Source organism: Mesoplodon mirus, assembly GCF_964341445.2.
Source record: "Mesoplodon mirus genome assembly, chromosome: 3".
Lineage (NCBI taxonomy): Eukaryota > Metazoa > Chordata > Mammalia > Artiodactyla > Ziphiidae > Mesoplodon > Mesoplodon mirus.
Window position 1 is genome coordinate 172364160 of NC_138978.1, and position 27042 is coordinate 172391201.

Consider the following 27042-nt stretch of genomic DNA (forward strand, 5'->3'; position numbering starts at 1 on the left):
TTCATTAATTCTCTTAATCTGTTAACAGAATTCTCAAGTCCATTTTTTAAGGAACACTTTTTGCTATTGATGGAGTCCTTTTTTCAACCTTTTTCTTTGCATTTTGTGCAGCCCTCTATGTTTATCATTTTACTGGTATTTGTTATTAATACTGAAAGAGAGACAGGTGAAAGAAAGGTGGACAAAATTTACACTTCTGTCTTTGGATAACGTGCTCATGCCTTCTTCTGCCCCTGCTGACAACTTGGCTCTTGACATTTATGTGTAGGCAGCACTTCAATTTCATTAGACAGAAAATCCTACTCCACATAATTATCCATAAAAATCAATTTCATGTGACCTTTGTGAAATAGTAAAGTGACTTCAGGGGCATACATCTAGGGATTCTAATGAGTAGGGTTCTGTGTACCATATTAATTATGAAGTTCTCTCCCTCCTTTTTTAACTTCTGTCATTTCTAGTAGGCATGATGACTGAGTTCAGATTAATATTTAAATATTGTTCTGTAATAAATTGCCTTTATTTTACTTTGGCATTATGTATCATAAACCTTCAAAAGTCATTAAAATGGTTTACATGGCCCTCCATGATCTGGCCTCATCTCTTAACTGCTTTTCTGTGGTCTCACTCAGATCCTGATATCATGGCTCCTTTACTGATCTTCATATACCCCAAATGTACTTTTTCCTCCAGGCTTTATATATATTTTCACTTCTGCCTGAAGTGTTCCATTCATTGAATGTTTCAGACACTGTGAGAGGCACTTTTCTTCGACCATGTTTTTCATTAAACCACTTTCCATATAGAGTTAAGAACCCTAAAACAGTATACTTCCATTTCTTTCCTATTCTGTGTGCTGTTGTCATACATTTTACATCTATGTATGTTATAAACTCTGCAATACATTTTTAATATTTTTGCTTTAAATAATCAATTACATTTTTTTCTTTTTTAGTTGCTGTGAATTATGTTTTATATTTACCCACATGTTTACCATTGTTTCGTATAGATCCATATTTTTGTCTGGCATTATTTTTCTTCTGTCTGAAGTACTTCCTTTAACATTTTCTATGGTATATGGCTGGTGGTGGTGAATTCTCTCAGATTTTGTTTGTCTGAAAAAGTCTTTTTTTAATTGAAAGATCAATGATTTACAATATTATATTAGTTTCAGGTGTACAACACAGTGATTCAATATTTTTATAGATTATATTCCATTTAAAGTTATTAAAAATAATGGCTATATTTCCCTGACAATATATCCTTGTTGCTTATTTTATGCATGCCAGTTTGTATCTCTTAATCCCATACCCCTATCTTGCCCCTACTCCTTTCCCTCTCCCTACTGGTAACCATTAGTTTGTTCTCTACATCTGTGAGTCTGTTTCTCTTTTGTTATGTACATGTGTTTGTTTTATTTTTAAGATTCTGCATATAAATGATAACATATAGAGTATTTGTCTTTCTGTGACTTACTTCACTAAGCCTCTAGGTCCATGCACATTGTTGCCAATGGCAGAATTTCATTCTTTTTTATGACTGAGTAGTATTCCATTGTATATATATATACCACATCTTATCCATTCATCTGTTGTTGGATACTTAGATTGCTTCCATATCTTGGCTCTTGTAAATAATGCTGCTATTGGAATGCATGTATCTTTTTGAATTAGTGTTTCCATTTCTTCAGATATATAGCCAGCAGTGAAATTGCTGGATCATATGGTAGTTCTATTCTTAGTTTTTTGAGGAACTTCCATACTGTTTTCCATAGTGGCTGCACTAATTTACATTCCCACTGAGAGTGTACTTGGGTTCCCTTTTCTTCACATCCTCACCAGTGTTTGTTGTTTGTAGACTTTTTGATAATAGCTATTTTAGCAGTTGTGAGGTGATATCTCATTGTGGTTTTGATTTGCATTTCTCTGATGATTAGCAGTGTTGAACATCTTTTCATGTGCCTGTTGGCCATCTGTAGGTCTTCTTTGGAAAAATGTCTATTCAGTTCTTTAATCGAGTTGTTTTTTTTTGATATTGAATTATATGAGCTTTTAATTTATTTTTTGATATTATCCCCTTATTGGTCATAGCATTTGCAAATATTTTCTCCCATTCAGTAGGTTGTCTTTTCATTTTGTCAATGGTTTCCTTTGCTGTATAAAAACTTTTAAGTTTAATAGGTCCAATATATTTATTTTTGCTTTTATTTCTTTTGTCATAGGAGACAGATCCAAAAAAAATATTGCTACAATTTATGTTAAAGTGTTCTGCCTATGTTTTCTTCTAGAAATTTTTGGTTTCAGGTCTTGCATTTAGGCCTTTAATCCATTTTGAGTATATTTTTGTATATGGTATGAGGAAATGTTCTAATTTCACTCTTTTACATGTAGCTGTACAGTTTTCCCAGCACCACTTGTTAAAGGGACTGTCTTTTCTCCATTGTATATTCTTGCCTCCTTTGTTGTGGAGTGACCATAGTGTGTGGGTTTATTCTGGGCTCTCTATTCTGTTCCCTTGATCTATGTGTCTGTTTTTGTGTCAGTACCATGTTATTTTGACTACCATAGCTTTGTTGTATAGTCTGAAGTTAGGGAGCATGATACCTCCAGCTTTGTTCTTTTTTTCCTGAAGATTGCTTTGGCAATTCAGGGTCCTTTGTGGTTCCATATAAACTTTAGGATTATTTGTTTGAATTCTGTGCAAAATTTTATGGCGATTTTGAAAGGGATTGCATTAAATCTATAGATTGCTTTGGGTAATATAGCCATTTTAATAATATTAATTTCTGCAGTCTTTCCATTTCTTTGTATTGTCTTTAATTTCCTTCATCAGTGTTTTATGGTTTTCATAGTATAAGTCTTTCACTTCCAAGACAAGGATGCCCACTCTCCCAACTTTTATTTAACATAGTATTAGAAGTCCTAGTCACAGTAATCAGACAAGAAAAGGAAATAAAAGGCATCCAAAATGGAAGGGAAGAAATAAAATCTGTCATGATTTGCAGATGATATGGTACTATATAGAGAAATTTCTAAAGTCTCCACCCAAAAAAACTATTAGAATTAATAAGTGAATTCAGTAAAGTTGCAGGGTATAAGATTAATATATAGAAATGTGTTGCTTTTCTATACACTAATAATGAACTATCAGAAAGAGAAGGCAAGAAAACAATCACCATTTAAAGTTGCATCAAAAAGAATAAAATACCTAGGAATAAACTTAACCAAGGAGGTTAAAGACCTATACTCTGAAAAAGTCTTTATTTTTCATTCATTTTGGAAAATATTTTCCAAATGTTTTCTCAACCGGTTATAGAATTCTAGATAGGTTGTTGTTTTTGTTTTTATCCTTATCTTTGTTCTACTGTTATTTTTCTTTTTTGGATGTTTCTAAGGTTTTTGTTTTTGTTTTTACTGTTTATCACTGGGTTGTTTTGTTTGTTGTTGTTTTTGTTGTTTTATAGCCAATTTGATTATGATGTGCCCTACTTTTTCTTTCCATTTAGTCTCCTTTGATTTTGTTGGATATGTGGGTTTGTGGGTTTCATCAAATTTGAACTTTTTTTAGCAATTAATTCTTGAAATATATTTCTGTTCATCACCCTTTCTTCTTTTGGGGCTCCAATTATGCAGCTTGTCATTGTCCCATAAGTCTTTTTTTTTAGTTTTTAAATTTTTCTTTATTTTTCTTTCCCTCCATGCTTGCTTTTTAATAGTTTCTATTGCATGCCTTCAAATTCATTGATCTTCCACAAAATCTTATCTTGTTTATCCCATAAAGTGTATTTTTAAGTTCAGATGTAATTTTCATCTCTAGAAGTTCTATTGGGATCTTTTTAATATCTTCTGTTTTCTGTGCATTATGTCCACGTTTCCTTCTATATTTTGAGCATATAGAACCTATTTATAGTGACTGTTTTAACATTCTTGTGTAATTACATCCATCATTTCTGTCATTGCTGGGTCTGTGTCTATTTATTTCCTTCTGATGATGGTTCATATTTTCCTACTTCTTTGCATGCCTGGTAGTTTTTACTATATGCTGATGTTGTGAAACTTACAGTGTTACATGGTATTTTTGTATCCCTTTGAAGAATGTTTGACTTTGTTCTGGCACTCATCAAGTTACTTGGGATCAATTGGACCCTTCTGAGACTTGCTTTTTTTTTTTTTAATAAATTTTTTTTTTTTTTTAATTTACTTTTGCCTGCATTGGGTCTTCATTGCTGCACGCAGGCTTTCTCTAGTTGCGGGGAACGGGGGCTACTCTTTGTTGCGGCAGGCAGCCTTCTCATTGCGGTGGCTTCTCTTGTTTGCGGAGCATGGGCTCTAGGCACGTGGGCTTCAGTAGTCGTGGCACGTGGGCTCAGTAGTTGTGGCGTACAGGCTTAGTTGCTCTGCGGCACGTGGGATCTTCCCAGACCAGGGCTCGAACCTGTGTCCCCTGCATTGGCAGGTGGATTCTTAGGCGCTGCACCACCAGGGAAATCCCCTGAGACTTGCTTTTAAGCTTTTATAGGATAGGTATAGAGCATTCCATATCTAAAGCAAGTTTAGGCCAATTACTACGATTCAGTACCATTCTGAGGACTCTACCTGATGCCCTGTGTATCATATGAGGGCTTTCCACTCTGGCTGGTAGAAGCACAAACTCTTCTCAGCCTTGTGCTATCTTTGTGAATTGTTTCATTTACTGCTTTCTGGTAGTTCTTTTTTTCAGCCTTGCGTAGTATCCTTTATACATACACAGACTCTTAGTCAAAGACTCAAGTGAACTTCTCTGCAAATCCCTGTAGCTTACTCTCCTGTAGCTCTCCCACCTCCTGTAGTATTCTGTCCTGCAAATTCTAGCCTCATTGGTCTCCCTAAACTCCAGTCTTTGTCTCTTCTACTCAGTGAGAATGTTGGGCCCTTTTGTGTTTCCTCTACCTATCCCACTGTCTGGAAGCCTTCAGGCAGTAAGATGGGGCTGTTATATAGCTTTTGTTTTCCTCCTCTAGAGGATCATAGTACTGTGCTGTCTGTCATCCAGTGTCTGAAAACTGTTGTTTTATATATATATATATATATTTAGTTTCTAGATGTTTAATGTGAGAGAATAAATCTGGTGCCTGTTATTCCTTATTGCTGGAACTCATTATGATTTTTATAAGTTTCTTTGTGATAGACACTTTGGAATTTATATCTTTAGAAGTGTTCGTTTGACAGTACTGTGTTCAAGGGGAGAGAGCCTTTTAAAAGGAAGATGTACTAGAAGCTAGTTTCAAGTAGTGAACATGTCAAGTGGTAAAGCATTAAACTAAAGTGGTAGTGGTAGGAATGGAGAAAAGGGGACATATCTAAAATTTATTTTTGCAGGAAAAATGGACAAAATGTGGGAACTGCTTGGCATAGAGGGTACAGGTAGAGAAGATGTCAAACATAACTCTAACATTTTGAGTTCAGTAGAATAGTGGTACAATTAAAAGAGGAGGAGTAAAAGATTATTAAATACTACTTGTTTAATATTATTTTATATTACATATTATAGGAAATGGTGACAGAAATGTATTCTGGCCCTTGTGTAGCAATGGAGATTCAACAGACTAATCCTACAGTGACATTTCGAGAATTCTGTGGACCTGCTGATCCTGTAAGTTATTGTTTAAAATGTAAAGTAGGTTTGTTTTATCCATTAACTAAAGATGTTAACAGGTTTTTGATGGTTTTAGTCCTTTAAAAGAAATAATACAAAATTAATGTAATAGATACAAATTTTTATTCAAAATTGCATTTTACATCCTTTATTTCTTATACAGTATTCCCACAAAAGTGAATTTTTATTACCCTAGTGACAATATAGAATAGGCAGGAACCCTGTGGCATTTTCTTTTATTGCTTCTTGTTGCTAAATTGTGTAGGTAAGTAAATTTGTTAAGCTCTGTGATAGAAATTGTCTAAAGTATTAATTATCCTTTGACATAGGGAGGCCATAAATAAAGCTCTCAATGTGAAGAATATTGATATGGTGGCTTCATACCAGATATGTAAATAAATATGAGCAGTGGGACTTATGTGAAAAGTGATATTCTCTAGGATGCCTTTCAGTTTGCTTCAGGTTTTCTTCACGTGGACATTTGGTGGTAAGGGGAATGGAGACAGGGATGGGACTGAAAAGCAGAAGTAACATTTGAATACATATGCAAAAGCTCCATGCAAATGTTATAAGCTGGGTAGGATTATAGGAAGTATTACCAATTTTAAACACTAACTATAATTTAAATTTACCCTTTATTTCACTATCACTTGTAAAGTTTATTGATGAAGAACAGCCAATTCAATTTAATTTAATTCAGACAATTTATTGAGTTCCCTTAAATTGTAAGATAAAAAATTAGCAGCACCTATTAAGAAGCCAGCTTGTATGAGAGTGCTGCTAGATTAAGCCCTGTAGGAAAAAAACCAATACACCTGTTCTCAATGATCAAAAAGCGCATACAGGACTTCCCTGGTGGTGCAGTGTTTAAGAATCTGCCTGCCAATGCAGGGGACACGGGTTTGAGCCCTGGCCCAGGAAGATCCCACATGCTGTGAAGCCCATGTGCCCCAACTACTGAGCCTGCGCTCTAGAGCCCATGTGCCACAACTACTGAGGCCGTGTGCCAAAACTACTGAAGCATGCGTGCCTAGAGCCTGTGCTCTGCAAGAGAAGCCACCGCAATGAGAAGCCCGCACACCACAATGAAGAGTAGCCCCTGCTCGCCACAACTAGAGAAAGGCTGCGCACAGCAACGAAGACCCAATGCAGCCAAAAGTAAATAAATAAAATAAATGTACAAAAAAAAAGCACATACATAAAGATCTTTCCAAACACTTACAGAGCAACATACTAGTAAGGTCTAAAATATTGTTAGTTCAGGTAAAATACAAATGGTGAAGGGTTGTTTATTAAGGGAGCAATTAGTATGACCTGAAGGTAATTAAAGAATCTTTGTAAGAGGAAGAGAAATGTAAACAGGGATTTTAAAGATGAATCAAGGCATGAAGAGAATAGGGAAAGCTGTAAAACTCTATGTACAAAGGTAACAGTGAAAGAGTTTGAAGATTTACTATGGTATACAGCAAGAATATTTGCTTGGCTTCAATGGGAAATGCATACCTAGAAACACAAGGAGATATGTTTTCTGAGAGGAAACAAAGTAGGGAATACTGGTAGAGATGAGTATGGGATGCATAGCTTTAAAAGCCAGGCTAAAAATTGTGGATTCTGTATAATTAGAATACTGTATAGTAGAAAATAGGAATTCCTTGTATGTAGTTTAACTTTGGATATACTAAATTATTCCTTTGATGAAACTAGGTCAAACTAAATTGGAAGAGATTAAAGGCAGGAGCTATAGAAAAGGGAAGGAGCAGACCTGATGACATTAGTAGAGAAAGAGTTGGCAGGACCTACTTTATATCTTTTCAGGGAGAAAGAAGAATAGAAGTAAGTAATATGTGTGATTGTGAAAGAGTGATTATTAAAATGTGATTCTGCTTTAGAGGACATTAGGAGAAAGTGGTGGTGATATTAATTGTTTATTAAATAGTAATTGTAAGATATTAAGAAGGAATACTTTTTGGCTAGATGAATAAGCAGAACTCAGTGTTTGCCGTTTTTAATTTTTGATTTGTGTTTTATGACCAAGAGGAGGTTTTATTCATTTGTTTTTTAAGATAATTAAAATTATGGGTGACCAGCTGACCAAACAGAGTTTAAATTAGAGAGAAACTAAGACAAAAAAAGAATGAGATGAGTTTGTTCATTCTTTCATTCATTCAATAAATATTCATTGAACCTGTGCTCATATTTGTGACTATAAAGAAAGAAGCTTTAAAGAGCTTACATTCTATGAGTGGACACAAATATATAAGTGGTTAGTTTCCATGTTTTGTGGCAACTGCATTGTTGGATGTTTGTGTGCATTGTACTATGGGAGCCCAGAATCATAGCATTTAGCTTAGTCTGGGGATGGATGATGGGGTCAGGAGATTCTTCTTGAAGAACATGACATCTGAGCTAAATTATGAGGAATGAGTAGATGTTAGCTAAGTGAAGAAGGTGGGGAATGATAGGAGTAAAGTTATGAATGCATAAAACAGCATCACTTTTGGGCTGCAGCAAACTGTTATTACTGTAGCTAAAGTACAGGGCAATGAATGATAGAAATAAGGTCATTGGGGGAAGAGTTGGAAAGTGAGCAGGTGAGTAATCATAGAAGGAAGAGTCCTGACAGTAAAAAATTTGCTGATTCCCTTTCTTTCTAGATATTTATTCAGTGAACATTTATGGAATGAATAGTATAATATGTACAAGGCTCACTGCTTGGTCCCATGGCTGGGCTATAACAAAGATGACTAGAACAAGGTATCTTTCCTTAAGGAACTCATAATCTCTTTCAGGGTCCTAAGTCTTGTGTCATTAAGCATAGTTGGAATTACTCCACTATATTTTTTTCATTCTAGTTATTTATGAGCCCCTTATTGCATTATATCAATACAAAGCTGTATCACAGGGATTTAAAAATTTCGTACTAATTTAACATATAAAATGTTAATAGTGGCTGTCTTGATGGTAGGATTATAATAATGTTCAATTCTACTTTCCTATATTTTACAAATTTTCTTCAAAGTATTTATATTATGTTTATAATAAGAAAAATACATTTTATTTTATCATAAAACCTGAAAGTAAATGAACTTTTAAATGAGCAGTTGGGGCTGATTCAAGACTAATTTCTCCTCTTTAGTCTCAGGGTCCTGAATTATGTACTGTTTCTAAGTATAGGTACAGGATTTCAAGTGGGACCATATGATTTTATTAAACTTAGTTTAATTTGGGGTGTTTTTATTTTTTCTTAATTTTATTGAAGTATAGTTGATTTACAATGTTGTCTTAGTTTTAGGTGTACAGCAGGGTGATTCAGTTATACACATATATAAATATCTCTTCTTTTTCAGATTATTTTCCCTTATAGTTTATTACAAAATATTGAGTTTAGTTCCCTGTTCACAACCATATTCTTTTGATGGGTATTTTCAAGTCAGAAGAAATACCATTAGTAGTTACAGTCAAGCTTTAGGGACAATAAAATGGCTCTTACAGTTTGGTCTCAGACTTTAGTTCATTTATCCTTCCTCCTCTCTCTTTCTCCCTTTTCTCCCACCTTTCCAGTAAATAGATATTGAATGTTTACTACATGCCAGCCACTATGCTAGGTGCTACCAGGTTTATATTAATATACAAATACAGTCCTTATCTTTGAGGAACTTAATGGTTTAGCTCTAGGGGACAGAATTGATAATTAAGTAGCAATCTCACTTTTAACTGCCAGGTGTGCCAATCTGTTCATGTGTTATATTAAAATAATTTAGAAATTTATTTCTTCACTGCTTAGTAATTCCCACATATAAAGTAAGAGCCTCAGTTACAATACACGTCAATATAATTAGCACTTGGAAGAAAGCCAGGTACATAATGGCCATGCAATTAATATTTGAAGAATTAATGAATACACTGGCTATATTTTTACACCTACTTAACAACTGGTACTAATTTATTGTTTGAATGTATTTTATCTACAAAGTGGGTCCTTTTTTTCTTTATACTTTTCTAAGATGTAGAACTACTTTTTAAGTTGATTCAAAAGAAGATTCGGCCTAACAGTGATCATTAGATCACTTTGTAACCATACGGTTGACCCTTGAACAATGAGTGGAGGGGCACCAAGCCTCTGAGCAGTCAAAAATCCATGTGTAACTTATAGTCATCCTCCCATATCTGTGGTTCCTCCATATCCATGTTCTGAAGCCACAGATTCAACCAACCGCAAGTTGTGTAGTATTTACTGTTGGAAAAAATCTGCATATTAATGGACCTGAGCAGTTCAAACCCTTGTTGTCCAAGGGTCAACTGTATATGTTGTATATTGACATCACTTTCATCATTGATATCTGCTATTTGCAGAGATTCTGCCTCTCTGTGGTCTCATAGCTGGAAGGAAACAGTCATATGTATGAATGGAATTTCTTCCAGTCTGTCCAGAGGTGGTCTCCAAAGAGGGGGAGGTGCACAAGACAATACATTGTGTGTGTGGGTGGGGGAGTGGGGATTATTAGACTTTCCATTTATATTTATTTACCATATGAGAAATAAGAAAAAATAAAGTTTGGTGTATTTAATGTGTGGACTAATAAGAGTACATTTAAATAATCTATTAAAATAGATACATATTTTGATGTATGTACATATTCTACTCATAAGGGTGCTTGAAAAATGTTGGACGCTACTATATAGAATGGTAAAATTGTCACAACAGATTCCTTTACAATTACAGAAGTATTCACTCACCACACAATCACCTGCAGAAAATACATTCACTTAGGCAGATAATCTGTTCCAGATTTGCCTCTGGAAGAGATTTTAGTTGCACCTGCTGAAGAATTTCACTGTTGAGTAGCTTGGCAGTTTTCCTGCTGAGCCATTAGGAACCTGAAGAGTCACCAAAGAAGTGGTAAATTGTCTGGAAAAATCATGCAGAATATATTTGTTCTTGGACTGGTGAGTATGAGAAGCCAAAATAACCTAACATAGGTGTGCCGTATTTTATGAAAAATGTGAACACGTGAAAAATGTGTTAGTAAAATATTTTATGCAAAGGATGTTATTTAAGGGAATCTGAATTATTTTGTCAAGTGAATATCTACCCTCATCTGCTTTCATACTTTGAAACCTTTACCCCATTGCCAGATTGAATTGAGTCATTTTCATACACAAAAAGTAAAAGTGGCTCTTCAAATTTAATGAAGTTTTTCATTCATTTGATTTTCCAGAGGGATATTTCACCTGCTATCTAGTGGCCTTCATTGATTTCAGGATCAAAGTAGAAGTATCATGATATTTTGAAGGGCAGTTCTTTCTTCATGAATGTGCAGGAAGTTGTTGAAACTTGGAAGAGAAATGCTTGGAAGTTGTTGCTTCTGTCATCTATTGACTTTCTGGTCACTGAAGTGAAGTCTTGGAAACCATGATCATAGTCCTTCTCTTCATCCCATTTCTTACCATAACATCCATGTGGAAGATTCACCCAACACCTGGCCTCAGAGCTCAGCTCCCGTCAATTATCTTCTCAGTTTTCTTCCACAGCCATATTCAATGCTTTTTTTAAAATATTGAAATATAGTTGACTTACCCATTATGTTTCAGAGTACTATGTAGTGATTTGACATTTGCATACATTGTGAAATTATCATCATGATAAATCTAGTAGCCATCTGTCCCCATGCAAAATAATTATATTTTTGACCATATTCCTTATGCTTATATATATTCCTTATACATCATCATGATTTATTTATTATATAAATGGAGGTTTGTACCTCTTAATCCTCTTCACCTATCTCACCCAACCCCCACCCCTTCTGGCAACCACCAGTTTGCTCTGTGTATCTATTAGTGTTTCTATTTTGTTTTGTTTCTTCCATGTGTTTGTTAAGAGTCCACATATGAGTGAGATCATGTGGTATTTCTCTTTCTCTGTCTGACTTATTTCACTTGTGTAATACACAGTAGATTTATCCATGTTGTTATAAATGGCAAGATTTCTTCTTTTTATGATTGAGTAATATTCCATTATGCAGTTGTTGAGCATCTTTTCATGTATCTGTTGTCCATCTGTATGTCTTCTACGGAAAAGCATGTATTCAGGTTCTCTGCCATTTTTTTTTTTTTACTTTTTATTGGAGTATAATTGACTTACAATGTGTTAGTTTTAGTTGTACAGCAAAGTGAATCTATTATACAAATATATATGTCCACTTTTTTTTAGATTCTTTTCCCATATAGCCCATTACAGAGTACTGAATTAGAGTTCCCTGTACTATACAGTAGGTCCTTATTACAGCAAGTCCCCTACATACAGACCTTCAAGTTGGGAACTTTCAGAGATTTGAACTGTGTTCGCATGTCCAATCATGTAAGTTAGTTTGCGTATCTGGTGTACGTTGTCACATGCGTGCATCCTCTACAAATGGTTGTGCTTTTGTGTACTTTACTGTACAGTGTACAGTAGTACAGTATCTTTATTTCAAGCCCAGGATGTTCAGAAGCAAGTGTAAAGCAGCGGTGATGTAGCTGGTACTGCTAAGAAGTGCCAAGCGATAGTGATGGAATTAGAGGCCCAGAGAAAGGACAAAGAGAGATAGAAGTAAGAAGTAACTGAAGAACCTAAGAGATTCACGATGCAGGACATGGCAAGGGGATTTTCTTTATTTGAGGAGGCACAGGACCCGAATGTAGAATGGTACACAAAGGTTACAGCAGCCGTTCAGAATGCAATCCAGTGCTGCCATGTCATCTATGATGAGAAAAAATTAGCTACTACCCAGACATGAAAAAAACTGGATTTTTTTTTCAAGAGGGTAGATAGAATTGAATCCAGCAAGGAACCAGAACCTGAGCCATCAACATCAGACATGAGTGAAATTGCAGCTTGTCCGCCATCTCTTATTGCTGACAATCCTTCAGCTCTACCATCTCCCACCTCCTCTCCCTCCTCCCATCAGTAATGCCAGCCCCTGTATGCCAGCTGTTGTACTGTACTACTGTACTTTTCAAGGTACTGTACTGTAAGATTAAAAATGTTTTGTTTATTTTTTGTGTGTGTTTGTTTTTGATGTATTATTGTGTGAAAAGTATTTTAAACCTATTACAGTACAGTACTGTATAGCCAACTGTATTAGTTGGGTACCTAGGCTAACTTTGTTGGACTCACGAACAAATTGGACTTACGAATGCACTCTTGGAACTGAACTCGTTTGTATGTAGGGAACTTACTGTAGTTATCTATTTTATATATAGTAGTGTGTATCTGTGCCCCTGATCTTCCAATTTATCCCTCCCCCCATTACACCCTGGTAACGATAAGTTTATTTTCTACATCTGTAACTCTGTTTTGGTTTTGTAGATAAGTTCATTTGTAGCCTTTTTATAGATTCCACATATAAGAGATATCATATGGTATTTGTCTTTCTCTTTCTGACTTACTTCACTCAGTATGAGAATCTCTCTCAGTATGAGTGTCCATCCATGTTGCTGCAAATGGCATTATTTTGTTCTTTTTTATGGCCGAGTAATATTCCATTGTATATATGTACCACATCTTCTTTATCCATTCCTCTGTTGATGAACATTTAGGTTGCTTCCATGTCCTGGCTGTTGTGAATAGTGCTGCAGTGAACATTGGGGTGCATGTATCTTTTCAAATATGGTTTTCTCTGGATATGTGCCCAGGATTGAGATTGCTGGGTCATATGGTAGCTCTATTTTCAGTTTTCTAAGGAACCTCCATACTGTTCTCCATAGTGGCTGTACCAGTTTGCATTCCCACCAACAGTGTAGGAGGGTTCCCTTTTCTCCACACCCTCTCCAGCATTTATTGTTTGTAGATTTTTTGATGATGGCCATTCTGACTGGTGTGAGGTGATACCTCACTGGAGTTTTGATTTGCATTTCTCTAATAATTAGTGATGTTGAGCATCTTTTCAAGTGCTTTTTAACCATCTATATGTCTTCTTTAGAGAAATGTCTGTTTATATCTCCCCCACACACTTTTTTTTTTCTTTTTTTTTGCAGTATGCAGGCCTCTCACTGCTGTGGCCTCTCCCATTGCGAAGCACAGGCTCTGGAGTTGCAGGCCCAGCAGCCATGGCTCATGGGCCCAGCTGCTCCGCGGCATGTGGGATCTTCCCGGACCAGGACACGAACCCGTGTCCCCTGCATTGGCAGGCGGACTCTCAACCACTACGCCACCAGGGAAGCCCTATCTTCCCATTTTTTGATTGGGTTGCTGGAGTTTTTTTGATATTGAGCTGCATGAGCTGCTTGTATATTTTGGAGATTAATCCCTTGTTGGTTGCTTTGTTTTCAAATATTTTCTGCCATTCTGAAGGTTGTCTTTTCATCCTGTTTATGGTTTCCTTTGCTGTGCAAAACCTTTTAAGTTTCATTAGGCCCCATTTGTTTATTTTTGTTTTTATTTTCATACTCTAGGAGGTGGATTGCAAAAGATCTTGCTGTGATTTACATCAAAGAGTATTTTCCATATGTTTTCCTGTAAAAGTTTTATAGTATCCAGGCTTACATTTAGGTCTTAATCCATTTTGAATTTATTTTTGTGTATGGTGTTAGGGTGTGTTCTAATATCATTCTTTTATATGTAGCTGTCTAGTTTTCCCAGCCCCACTTATTGAAGTGTCTGTCTTTTCTCCATTGTACGTTCTTGCCTTCTTTGTTGTAATTTAGGTGTCCATATATGCGTGGGTTTATCTCTGGGCTTTCTATCCTGTTCCATCGATCTGTATTTCTGGGAGTCCCCCACCAACTCCATTTTTCTTTCTCAAGATTGCTTTGGCTATTCATGGTCTTTTGTGTTTCCATACAAATTGTACAGTTTTTTGTTCTAATTCTGTGAAAAATGCCATTGGTAATTTGATAGGGATTGCATTTAATTTGTAGATTGCTTTGGGTAGCATAGTCATTTTCTCAATATTAATTCTTCCAGTTCAAGAACATGGTATATCTCTCCATCTGTTTGTGTCATCTTTTGTTTCTTTCATCAGTATCTTACAGTTTTCTGAGTACAGGTGTTCTGCCTCCTTAGGTAGGTTTATTCCTAGATATTTTATTCTATTTGATGTAGTGGTAAATGGGATTGTTTCCTTAATCTCTCTTTCTGATCTTTCATTGTTAGTGTATAGGAATGCAGATTTCTGTGTATTAATTTTGCATTTTATTTTGTATTTTATTTCAGTTGTTTGTTTTCTTTTACTTCAGTTGTTTTTTGGGTGTTGAGTTGTGTGAGTTCTTTATGTATTTTGGATATTGCCCCCTTATTGGATGTATCATTTGCAAACATCACCTGCTCAGTAGGCTGCCTTTTCATTTTGTTAATGGTTTCGTTTGCAAAAGATTTTTTTTTTTTTTTTTTTTTTTTGGCCACATGGCATGCATGGCATGCAGGATCTTAGTACCCGGACCAGGGATTGAACCTTGCAGTGGAAGCACAGTGTCTTAACCATTGGATGCCAGGGAAGTCCTGTGCAAAAGCTTTTTAGTTTAATGTAGTCCCACTAGTTTATCTTTTGTTGCCTTTGCTTTAGCTGTCAGATCCAAAAAATCATTGCCAAGATCGACAGCAAGGAGCTTACTGCCTGTGTCTTGTTCTAGGAGTTTTATGGATTGAGTCTTTAATTCATGTTGCATTAATTTTTGTGTATGGTATAGGATAGTGTCCAGTTTCATTCTTTGCATGTGGCTGTCCAGTTTTCCCAATATTATTTATTGCAGAAATACTATCTTTTTCCTGTTGTGTATTCTTGGCTCCTTTGTTGTAAATTAACTGACCATATATGCATGGGTTTATTTCTGTGTTCTCTATTCTGTTCCATTGATCTGTATGTCTGTTTTTATGCCAATACCATACTATTTTGATTACTGTAGTTTTGTACTGTAGTTTGAAATCAGGACGTGTGATGCCACTAGCTTTGTTGTTCTTAAGGTTACTTTGACTACCCGGGGTCTTCTGTGGTTCCATAAAATTTTACGATTGTTTGTTCTATTTCTGCGAAAAGTGCTATCGAAATTTTGATAGGGATTACATTGAATCTATAGATTGCTTTGGGTAATATGGACATTTAAACAATATTCTTCAATCCATGAGCATGTTATATCTTTCCTCTTTTTTTGTCATTTTCAGGTTTTTTTAAATCAATGTCTTATGGTTTTTTGAGTATGAATCTTTTCCCTCCTTGGTTAGTTTTATTCCTAGGTATTGTATTACTTTTGATGTGATTGTAAATGGGATTATTTTCTTATTTTGTCGTTCTGATAGTTCACTATTGGTGTATAAAAATGCAACAGATTTCTATATATTGATTTTTTTTATCCTGAAACTTTACTAAATTCATTTTACTAGTTTTTCAGTGGTGTTCAGGATTTTCTATGTATAGTATCATGCCATCTTCAAATAGTGACAGTTTTAATTCTTCCTTTCTAATTTGGATTCCTTTTATTTCTTTTCCTTGCCTGATTGCTGTGGCTAGGATTTCCAGTACTCTGTTGAGTAAAAATGGTGAGAGTAGGCATCATATCTTGTTCCCAATCATAGAGGAAATGCTTTCATATTTTCACCATTGAGTATGATATTGGTTGTAGGTTCATCATATATGACATTTATTATGTTGAGATATGTATTCTCTACACCCACTTTGTTGAGAGTTTTTATGATAAATAGATGTTGAATTTTGTCAGAAACTTTTTCTGCATCTATTGAGATGTTTATATGATTTTTATTTAGTTTATGTGTTGTATCACATTGATTTGCAGATATTGAGCCATACTTGCATCCTTGGGATAAATCTCGCTTGATCATGGCGTATGATCCTTTTGAATATATTGTTGAATTTGGTTTGCTAATATTTTGTTGAGAATTTTTGCATCTATGTTAATCAGTGATATTGGCCTGTAATTTTTTTTTAATCATGGTGTCGCTGTCTGGTTTTTGTATCAGGGTGATGCTGGCCTCATAGAATGAGTTTGGAAGTATTCATTCCTATTCCTCTTCAATTTTTTGGAAGAATTTGAGAAGGATTGATGTTAATGCTTCTTTAAATATTTGGTAGATTTCACCAGGGAAACCATCTGGTCCTAGGATTTTCTTCATTGGGAGAGTTTTGGTTGCTGATTCAACCTCCTCATTTTTGGTCTATTCACATTTTCTATTTCTTCATAATTCATTCTTCATAGCTTTCATATTTCTAGGAATTTATCCAGTACTTCTAGGTTGTCCAGTTTGTTGTGTATGATTTTACAATAGTCTCTTATGATCCTTTATTTCTTTGGTATTAGTTGTAATGTCTCCTCTTTCATTTCCAATTTTGAGTCTTCTCACTTTTTTTTTTAAGTAGTCTAGCTAAAGGTTTGTCAGTTTTGTTTATCATTTCAAAAAACCAGCTGCTTTTGGTTTCATTTATCTTTTAATTGTTTTGTGGTCTCTATTTTATTTATTTCTGCTCTGACCTTTGTTATTTTCTTGCTTCTGCTGACTTTGGATTTAGTTAATTTCGAGTTCCTTGAGATGATAAGTTAAGTTGTTCATTTTGAGGTATTTCTTGTCTCTTAATGTAGGCACTTATCACTATGAGTTTCCCTCTTAGATCTATTTTTGCTGCATCCCATAAGCTTTTTTTTTTTTTTTTGGCAGTTATTCAACAAGCATTTATTGAACTTAGAAGTTATACCAGACCCTGAGCTGGAGAGCTAGTACAAGAAAACTTTGCCTGGTATCTAAAGGGAGAGATAGTCAGTTACATGAGTAGGATGCAAAGTGCTGAGTGTAGACACTAGGGGGTAGAGGATAATAAAGAACCATAAAGGACATGAACCTACCCATGACTGGAGGTGAAGGGAGTGGGTCAGGGAAATAGATATCACCTAAGGCAAGTCCCAAACACTTTCCAGACTTCCCCCATAAATTTTAATATATGTGTTTCCATATTCATTTGTTTCAAGATATCTTTTGATTTTCTTTTTGATTTCTTCTTTGACCCATTGGTTGTTCAGGAGTGTTTAATTTCTAAGTATTTATGGATTTTCCAGTTTTCCTCCTGTTACTGATTTCTAGTTTCATACCATTGTGGTCAGAAAAGATATTTGGTATGATTTCAACTTTCTTAAATTTTCTAAGGCCTCTTTTGTTACCTATTATATGATCTATCCTGGAGAAGTTCCCCTGTGTGTTGAAAAGAATGTGTATTCTGCTTCTGTTGGAGGGATTGTTCTGTATATGTCTCTTAGGTTCATTTGGTCTAAAGTATAGTTCAACTCCAGTGTTTTATTATTGACTTACTCTCTGAATGATCTGTTCATTGTTGAAAGTGGAGTATTGATATCCCCTACTATTATTATATTGTTGTCTCTTTCTCCCTTCAGATCTGTTGGTATGTGCTTAATATATTTAGGTGTTTTGATGTTAGGTGTATATATATTTGTGATTATTATATCTCCTTGATAAGTTAACCCCTTTATCATTATATAATGATTTTTTTTGTTACAGTTTTTGGTGTAAAATCTATTTTTTTCTGAATAAATATTACTAGCTCTTCTCTCTTTCACTTCTAATTGCATGAAATATTATTTTCCATCCCTTCACTCTGAGCCTATGTATGTCCTTAAAGTTAAAGTGAGTCTCTTGTAGGCAGAATATAGTTCGATCTTTTTTTTTAATCCATCCAGCCTCTCTGTGCCTTTTGAGTATTCAATTCATTTACATATAGAGTAATTATTAATAGATAAGGACTTACTAATGGCATCTTATTGTTTTCTGACTGTTTTGTAGTTCCTGTGTTCCTTTCTCCCTCTTTTGCTGTCTTTATGTGTGTGTTGATGATTTTTCCATAGTGGTGTGCTTTGATTCCCTTCTCTTTGTTTTTTGTGAGTGGACTGTAGGCTTTTGCTTTTTGGTTACCATGAGTATTACATAAACACTTAAATATATGACAGTCTATTTTACACTAGTAACAACTTAACTTTGATTGCATACAAAAACTCTCCCCTTTGACTCTCCCCTTTTTTGTTTTTGATGTCTTCGGTTAGTTATTTTTAATATTCTTGTTTATTAACCTTTCTACTACAGTTAAGTGGTTAATACACCACCATGTTACAATTTTAGAGCATTCAGAATCTGACTACATACTTACTTTTACCCCATGTATTGTGTATTTTCATATTACTACTTAGCATTCTTTCATTTCAGCCTGAAGAACTCCTTTCAGCATTGTAAGGCAGGTCTAGGGGTGATGAACTCCCTCAGCTTTTGTTTGTCTGGAAACGTTTTTAGCTCTCCTTTATTTCTGAAGGACAACTTTGCCAGATACTGTATTTACGATTGGCAGGTGTTTTTTTTTTTCTTTCTTTCTTTCAGCACTTTGAATCACCTCACTCTCTCCTGGTCTATAAGTTTTCTGCTGAGAAATTCATTAATAGCTTTATGGAGGTCCCCTTGTAAGTTACAACCTTTTTTTACTCTTGCTGCTCTTAAGTTTCTCTCTTTGTCTTTGATTTCTGAGTTTTATTATAATATCTCTTGGACAGGATCTGTTTAGATTTTGTTTGTTCGGTGATCTATGAGCTTCATGAACTTGGATATCCAAGCCTCTCTAGATTTGGGAAATTCCCAGCCATCCCTTCTTTACTTAAGCTTTCTATCATCATGTTCCTCTCTTTTTCTGAGATTCCAATAATTTGCAAGTTATTGCTTCTGATAATATAGATCATGTAGACTTTCTTCACTCTTTTCATTCTTTTTTGTCCTCTGACTGGATGATTTCCTGGTTTCTCTCTTCTAACTCAAAGATTCTTTCTTCTGCTTGATTCATTCTGAGAGTGATGCTCTCTAGTGCATTTTTCTTTTCATTCATTGTATTCTTCAGCTTCAGAATTTCTGTTTGGTTCTTCTTTTTTTTTTTTAATGACTTCTGTCTCTTTGTTAAACTTCTCATTTTGTGTGTGTATTGTTTTCCTGATTTTGTTGAATTGCCTTTCTGTGTTTTTTTTTAAAGCTGTACATATTTTAAATTTATTTATTTATTTTAGGCTGTGTTGGGTCTTCGTTGCTGCGCATGGGCTTCCTCTAGTTGTGGCAAGCGGGGGCTATTCTTCATTGTGGTGCATGGGCTTCTCATTGCAGTGGCTTCTCTTGTTGCGGAGCATGGGCTCTAGGCATGCACGCTTCCGTAGCTGTGGCATGCAGGCTCAGTAGTTGTGGCTCACAGGCTCTAGAGTGCAGGCTCAGTAGTTGTGGTGCACGGGCTTAGTTGCTCCACGGCATGTGGGATCTTCCCAGACCAGGGCTCGAACCCGTGTCCCCTGCATTGGCAGGCAGATTCTTAACCACTGCACCACCAGGGAAGTCCTGCCTTTCTGTGCTTTATTGTAGCTCATTGGGCTTCCTTAAAACAGGTATTCTGAAGATTTTATCAGGCAAGTAACAGATCTTCATGTCTTGGGATCAGTTACTAGAAGATTATTGTGATCCTTTAGTTGTATCATGTTTCATTGATTTTTTTTTCATATATCTTGAAGTTTTGTGTTGCTGTCTTCACATTTGAAGTAGAACTCACCTCTTTTCTTCTTTATTAACTACCTTTGGAGAGAAATATCTTCCATCAGCCCTGCTAGGGATTCCGGGGTTTCTTAGAACTTGTATGGATATACCAGCTTCACACTTCTTGCTCCCTCTTCTGGCAGAATTCTTAAATTTGTATGCCTTCTCTTGATCCTGAAATGCACCAGGCTGGATGCCAACAGTTTGCCTTTTGCTTTTTCAAAGATGATGCTAAAGCTCAAGTTTGTGGTCTCTCCCTGGCTCACAAATTCTTGTTGGCTTTCTGCACAGGCTCACTAGCCATTTGCCAAAACTTTCTCTCACTGCTGCCATTGGGAATGCACACAAGGAGCACACGGGGTGAGGCACATGGTGTGTATGTGGGTGAGGCATGTGTGAGTACTGGTGGTGCCCCTGGGCTAGTTGAGGTGATCCTCTGGTGAGGCATCCCCAGCAGCTCATGGACAGGCTTCTTGATGGAGTCTGTGACAGAGATTTTAGGACCTGTGTCCTTTTAGTGCTCTTATCTGCTTCTTTCCCAGCTGTTCCCACTCTCTAGTCATGCAGCTCACAATTCAATACTTTGAATGTAGTGAGAGAGAAATGGGCTTCTTTGGCATCATCCTGCAGTGCTGCGGAAGCCAGGTGCTCACTCACAGACTTTCACTTTCTCCACTTGGGAGAAATCACAGGCTGAGACTTGGTCCCCTTAGCTAGACTCTTTAACGATCTATTTTTTAAGTGAGGGTGTCCTAAAGCAGCTGTCCCCAACTTCTTTGGCACCAGGGACCAGTTTTGTGGAAGACAGTTTTTCCAGGGACTGGGGTGGGGGGGCGGGTGGCTGGTTTTGGGATGATTCAAGCGCAATACATTTATTGTGCACTTTATTTCTATTATTATTACATTGTAATACATAATGAAATAATTATACAGCTCACCATAATGCAGAATCAGTGGGAGCCCTGAGCTTGTTTTCCTGCAACTAGATGGTCCCATCTGGGGGTGATGGGAGGTAGTGACACCTGAAGTGTGTTGTTTATGTCCAGTCTACTCCGTAATCTCATATTGGTGGCTGTCACAGCAGAAAACCCTGCTTCACAAAGATAGGGTGTTGGAAATGGAAGCAGGCTTTTCAGTGCTTTTGTGCAGTCTCAGGATATTCTGCCTCGACTTTAATCCAGAACATATGGAGATTTGAAGTTGTCTCTAACATACTTTTAAGGCCACCATCATTTGCGACCTCAAGCAGTTGATCCTCTTCTAGCACGGACAAAGTCGATTCACCTGGCTTATTCACAAATGGGTCACAGATCCACTCCTTCCCAGTTTGGGGGTCTTTTGTGGTTGGGAAGTAATGCTCAAACTCTTTGGAAAGCTGAGATAGGTGATCATGCACCAGGTGGGAGAAAGAAGGCCCTGGCTCAGTCTCTTTCAAAATCTCTGCTAATGTTTGAAACATGTCAAAAATCCCAGTGTTCACTAGTCACCCCCATAATTCCAGTTTGGCTTTGAATGCAGCCACTTTATCTGCCGACTTGAACACAGTTGTCATTCTCCCCTGAAGTGACAGATTGAATTCGTTGAGCAGGTTGAATATATCACCCAAGTAAGCAAGTTTTTTGACCCATTCTGTGTTACTGAAATGTGCTGCCAGTGGTGACTGTTTTTCTAAAAGAAATCTCTGGAGTGGCTCTTGTAATTCAAAAACTCTGGCCAGTGATCTACCTTTAGAAAGCCATATCACTTCTGTGTATAAGAGAAGACGTGTGTGCCCTATGTCCATCTCCTCACAGAGCTGTGTGAACAGATGTGAGTTAAAGGGATGTACTTTAATGTGGTTGATAATTTTAATCACATCCTGCAAAACGTTGTTAAGTTCAGGTGACATTTTCAGTTTGCATTTCTCTATGGACAACACAGTGCATAGATTCACATTCAGAAGCGACCTCTTTGACCTGAGTAGTGAAACCAGAAAGCCGTCCAGTCACGGCAGCTGCTCCGTCCATGCATATACTGGCACAAAATGACCAATTCAGTTTTCCTGATATGTAATCATTCAAAGACTTGAATAGTTCTGCAGCTGTGGTGTTGGTTGGCAACAGAAGTGTATATAACATATCCTCATGCACATCATCCTGAAAAATACATCACACAAAAACAAGCATTGTTGCCTTGTTGTGAACATCAGTAGATTCGTCAACCTGGATTGCGTACCATGGCAACTCATTAATCCTCTCTAACAATTGTGCCTCAATATCCTCTGCTATTTCATCAGTTCATCTAGTTATGGTGCTAGCTGAAAGAGGAACACGTACCACGTTTTGAACTTCAGCCTCCTGAAAGTTCATGACAAATGTCCTTAGCAGCAGGCAGGATCCACTCTTCACCAATAGTAAAGGGCTTCTTAGCTTTAGCAATGCGGTCAGCCACTAAGAATGATTCTCTCAGTGCAGACACATTTGATGAAGTGGTGGCCTTCAGTAATTGCTTCTGTCTTCGTGTTCACGTATTTTTGTTTTGAAAAACCGCAAAGGCTTGTCTTTTATTTATTTATTTATTTTGTTTGTTTTGGTTTTTTGCGGTGCGCGGGCCTCTCACTGTTGTGGCCTCTCCCGTTGCAGAGCGCAGGCTCAGCGGCCATGGCTCACGGTCCCAGCCGCTCTGCGGCATGTGGGATCTTCCCGGACCGGGGCACGAACCTGTGTCCCCTGCATTGGCAGGCAGACTCTCAACCACTGCGCCACCAGGGAAGCCCAAGGCTTGTCTTTTAATGCAGGGTGCTTGGTCTCTACGTGGCGAAGCAGTTTTGAAGGTTTCATGGCTTCATTGGATAGCCAGTTGCCACATATTGTACAAAGCGGGCTTGGAGAATGTGAATCACCTGTTGCAATGAACCTGTAATTGAAGTAGGACTCTTGGTATTCTCTTTTAAATGCACTTTCTTTTTGTTGGCAGTCTTAGAGTCTTCTGCTGTCTCATCACTGGGTCTTTCCCCCTTTTCAAAGAAGCTCTCCAGTGACGTTTGTTTTTTACTCATTTTGGCAAAGGTTAGCTTGTGGGCTTACCAAAACTGTGACAAGTGCACAGTATGGGAAAGAGACGTGGACAGAAGTGATAAATAAAATAATGGCTGGGCCACACGCAGACTAAAATAGGTGTTTGATTCTGACTTAAAGCCTGTCACCAGATGCAGCTGTACAGTTGAAGTACATCAACTCACTTGCTACTGTAAAGCCTGCCACCAGATGCAGCTTAATTGTCACTCGCCACTCACTGATAGGGTTTTGATATGAGTCTGCAGTCAATTGATTTATTATGGTCTCTGTGCAGTCAGACCTCTCTGCTAACGATAATCTGTATTTGCAGCCGCTCCCCAGCGCTAGCATCACTGACTCAGCTCCACCTCAGATCATCAGGCATTAGACTCTCATAAGGAGCACGCAACCTAGATCCCCCGCATGCGCAGTTCACAGTAGGGTTCGCACTCCTATGAGAATCTAATGCCACCACTGATCTGACAGGAGGCGGAGCTTGGGCGGTAATGTGAGCAATGGGGAGTGGCTGTAAATACAGATGAAGCTTCTCTCATTCACCCGCCCCTCACCTCCTGCTGTGTGGCCCAGTTCCTAACAGGCCATGGACAAGTACTGCTCTGTGGCCCAGGGGTTGGGGACCCCTGTTCTAAAGGACCTTATCCTTTCATCTATTCAAAGTCTGTAAGCTCTCAGGTGATACCATTTATATATAACAGTACATTTTCTATGAATTAATATGCTGATGACTCTAAATCCATAACTGCAGCCCAGACCTTTCTCCTGTGTTTCATGTGCTTCTAAAACTCTGTGTATCCTACACATTTCTCCCTCCTCTCACACATTCTCCTATCTTTATGAATGCCAGTAATACTTTCCTACCTGGAAACTGAAGAATCAGCTGAAACTCTCTTTTCCCCTTTATCCCAACATATTTGTTTGTGTCCCAATCCAGTAACAGATACCATTTCATATCTAAGCATCTGTCTCTTTGTCTCCGTCCTCAGTGCTATTTTTTTATTGCTTATACTCACTATTTCTATCATATCTTAAGTTTTCTCCATTTTGCAGTGTCTTATCTTTCATATACACTTTGACATTCCTGATGCAACACTCTTTCTAAAATATAAATAATTAACACTTCTCAGTTTAAAACCCTGCCAGTGGCTCCTTACTGCTTACAGTTAAAGTTCACTTTTCATAGGAGGTTACAAAGTCCTCCATGATGTAGTCCTTACTACTTCCAGCCTCATTTCTTGCTGCAATTTTTCCTCTCCTCTGTCCTCCACATTTGCACTCTGAAAAGTATGAAGGAAGTAGATTATATTCCTTGTCTCCTTATATTCTTTGTCTCCTTCCTCCGTTCTCCACAATCCCAGGATCTTGGGCTTAGGCTTCCTCATTTTCTTAACACAACGACGTCTCTAATCAGATCTGGCAAATTCAGTCACACTGAGATGCAAATTACTACTCAGAATGAATATATTATCACTTCCTAGGGTTTTTCCTTTTTAAAGAGTGCATTATTTTTGTCTTAAAAGAAAAACAGTTCTAATTTTGGAGTTGTAGGCCCCAGGAAGGTGACTGAGGAAAGAGAAACTGACTGAAGGGACTTCTTACTTTTCAATCATTCATTCATCCATGAATAATTGAATGCCTACTGTGTGCCAGGCAATATTCTAGGTACTGGGGATACACCAGTGAACAAAACAAGTGTGTGTGTGTGTGTGTGTGTGTGTATATGTATGTGTGTGTGAAACAGAGAGCACACGGTCTCCTCACAGAGCAGTGAGCTTACATTCTAGTTGAAGACAGATAATAAATAAATAAATAATAGAATGCATAGTATTTCACATGGATAAAAATGAAACAAGGAAAGGGGACTAGAGTTAAGGACGTATAGATAGGATTCTGCTTTAAATGGAGTCATAAGAGAAGGATGAAAGAAGGAAGAGAAAAGAGCCAGCCATACCCATTTCTGGATGAAGAGCATCATAGGCAGAGGGAACAGGCATTGTGAAGGCTCTGGGAGAGGAGCTTGCTTGAGGTAATCCCAGAACTTGGGGGAATAAGCAAGGTGGGAGATAAAGTCACTGAGATAGATAAAGACTGGGAAGATCTTGTAGACCCTTGTAATGACTTTAGCTTTTACTCTGTATGAGGCCATACGTTTTCAAATGGTTTGAGCAGAGTAGTGACACGATTTGACTTTTAAAAGGATCATTCTGACAATTGTGTTGAGAATAGTCTAAAGGGAAACAAGGGTAGAAGTTGCAATCCAGGACCAAGATGATGTTGACTATGCCCAGGATGGTAGCAGTGGACGTGCTGAGAGGCAGCCAGGTGTTGTTTACCATGTTTCTTACCTTTTGCTTCTCTTTATCTCTAGTGGATGAATGGATGAAGGTTAAAATTGATGAAAACCTAGAGAAGGGATATGGAGGAATCCTTAGATCTAAGTGATGGGACTAGAATGGAACAGAATTCTCTTCATTCTTTTCTGGTTTCATCTCAGTCTATTGACGAGACAAGTGGAAGGTGAATCCATATTTCTCCTCTGTCAGTTTAGTGCATAACAACAATTAGAGAAGACATTTATGCCTGACCAGGGATAGCAGGCCTATTCGCAGATTAAAACAGGCCAAGAATTTCTGTTGCTAGTTTTTGGTAAAAATATAAGCAATACTTTTTTTTTAAAGGATAATCAACTTAATTATTTTATAAGCATTTTACTGATTTTAGAAAGTATAACAGTGATTTAAAAATACATTTTTAGGAAAGTATTAAGTGACTTAAATGCATTAAAAAAAAGAACATTGAAAGTACAGTAAGAACGTAGAGTAGTATGCAAAAATACTATGTGAAAGTAATTTACTTAATTTGAAGTAATTGTGTGCAGTAATTTACAATACCTATTAAGTGATTCAGTATTTAAAAATAATCCTGTTGTGAATTATCATGTTTTTAATGAAGAATTATTTCTCTAATAGAAAAAGAAAACAAAACAGAAACCACTTATCTCAGTGTTGTATACCAGCTAGAGTGACCAACACTCACTGTCTTAGTTTGCCCAGGACTCTCCCAGGTTTAGCACCGAAAGAGCAGATTCCTGAGCAATCTCTGAATCCCAGGAAAACTGAGATAGATGGTAGATCACTTGAAAACATTTACCACATTATTGCACGATATCTCTTAACTGTAACTAAGGTTTAACTATTCGTATTCATTTTAAAAGAATTTTTAAATGGATGTTGTATTAAGTTATAAAAGGTCAGAAGAAATACAGTTAAAATGCTTCCACCCACCTAGAGAGATGGTCAGTTGGTTTCAATTTTAAAGGTGAAAATTGGTGAAGTGTTGAAATCAGCTGTATTTACTTTACAAGTTACCCTTTTACTAGAATTTGTTTACATGTGGGGTATTAAGTAGAGGCCCATTTCCTAAAACAAATGGGATTGAAAGCTAAAGTGTAGACTTTGGAACTGAAATGTAAGTAAGTACTTAAAGTTATGACTTATGAAAATCTTTCATGAAGGATGAGAACCAAAATGATAGGAAAATAAGGAAAAACTGTCTCAGAAGATCTTCCTGATCTTCCTTACATCAAGTTTCTGTAGCTTCTTTATCATTGAAAGTGGATATTGGAACATGTTTCAGAATGGGAGATTTAGAGTAAATATTGTTCATTTCACCTGTCATTCTTTATTCATAAATTCAAGCATTTACTGAAGAATTGATATGGACCCAGCATCATGCTTATCTCTTGGGGATTCAAAGATGGGTTCTACACAGTTGGGACCCTCAGGAGTTCACAGTCTAATAGGAGAA

General features: G+C 36.8%; 1 protein-coding gene across 2 annotated transcripts in view; it reads left to right on the top strand.

Moving 5' to 3' along the window:
- NME7 (NME/NM23 family member 7) overlaps positions 1-27042 on the top strand; it is a 263616-nt gene that overhangs the window by 122333 nt on the left and 114241 nt on the right. For both annotated transcript variants that reach the window (XM_082612065.1, XM_082612066.1), the window contains one exon: positions 5530-5631. In XM_082612065.1, coding sequence (XP_082468191.1) covers positions 5530-5631 — 102 coding nt within the window. The remainder of the gene's footprint in view (positions 1-5529; positions 5632-27042) is intronic.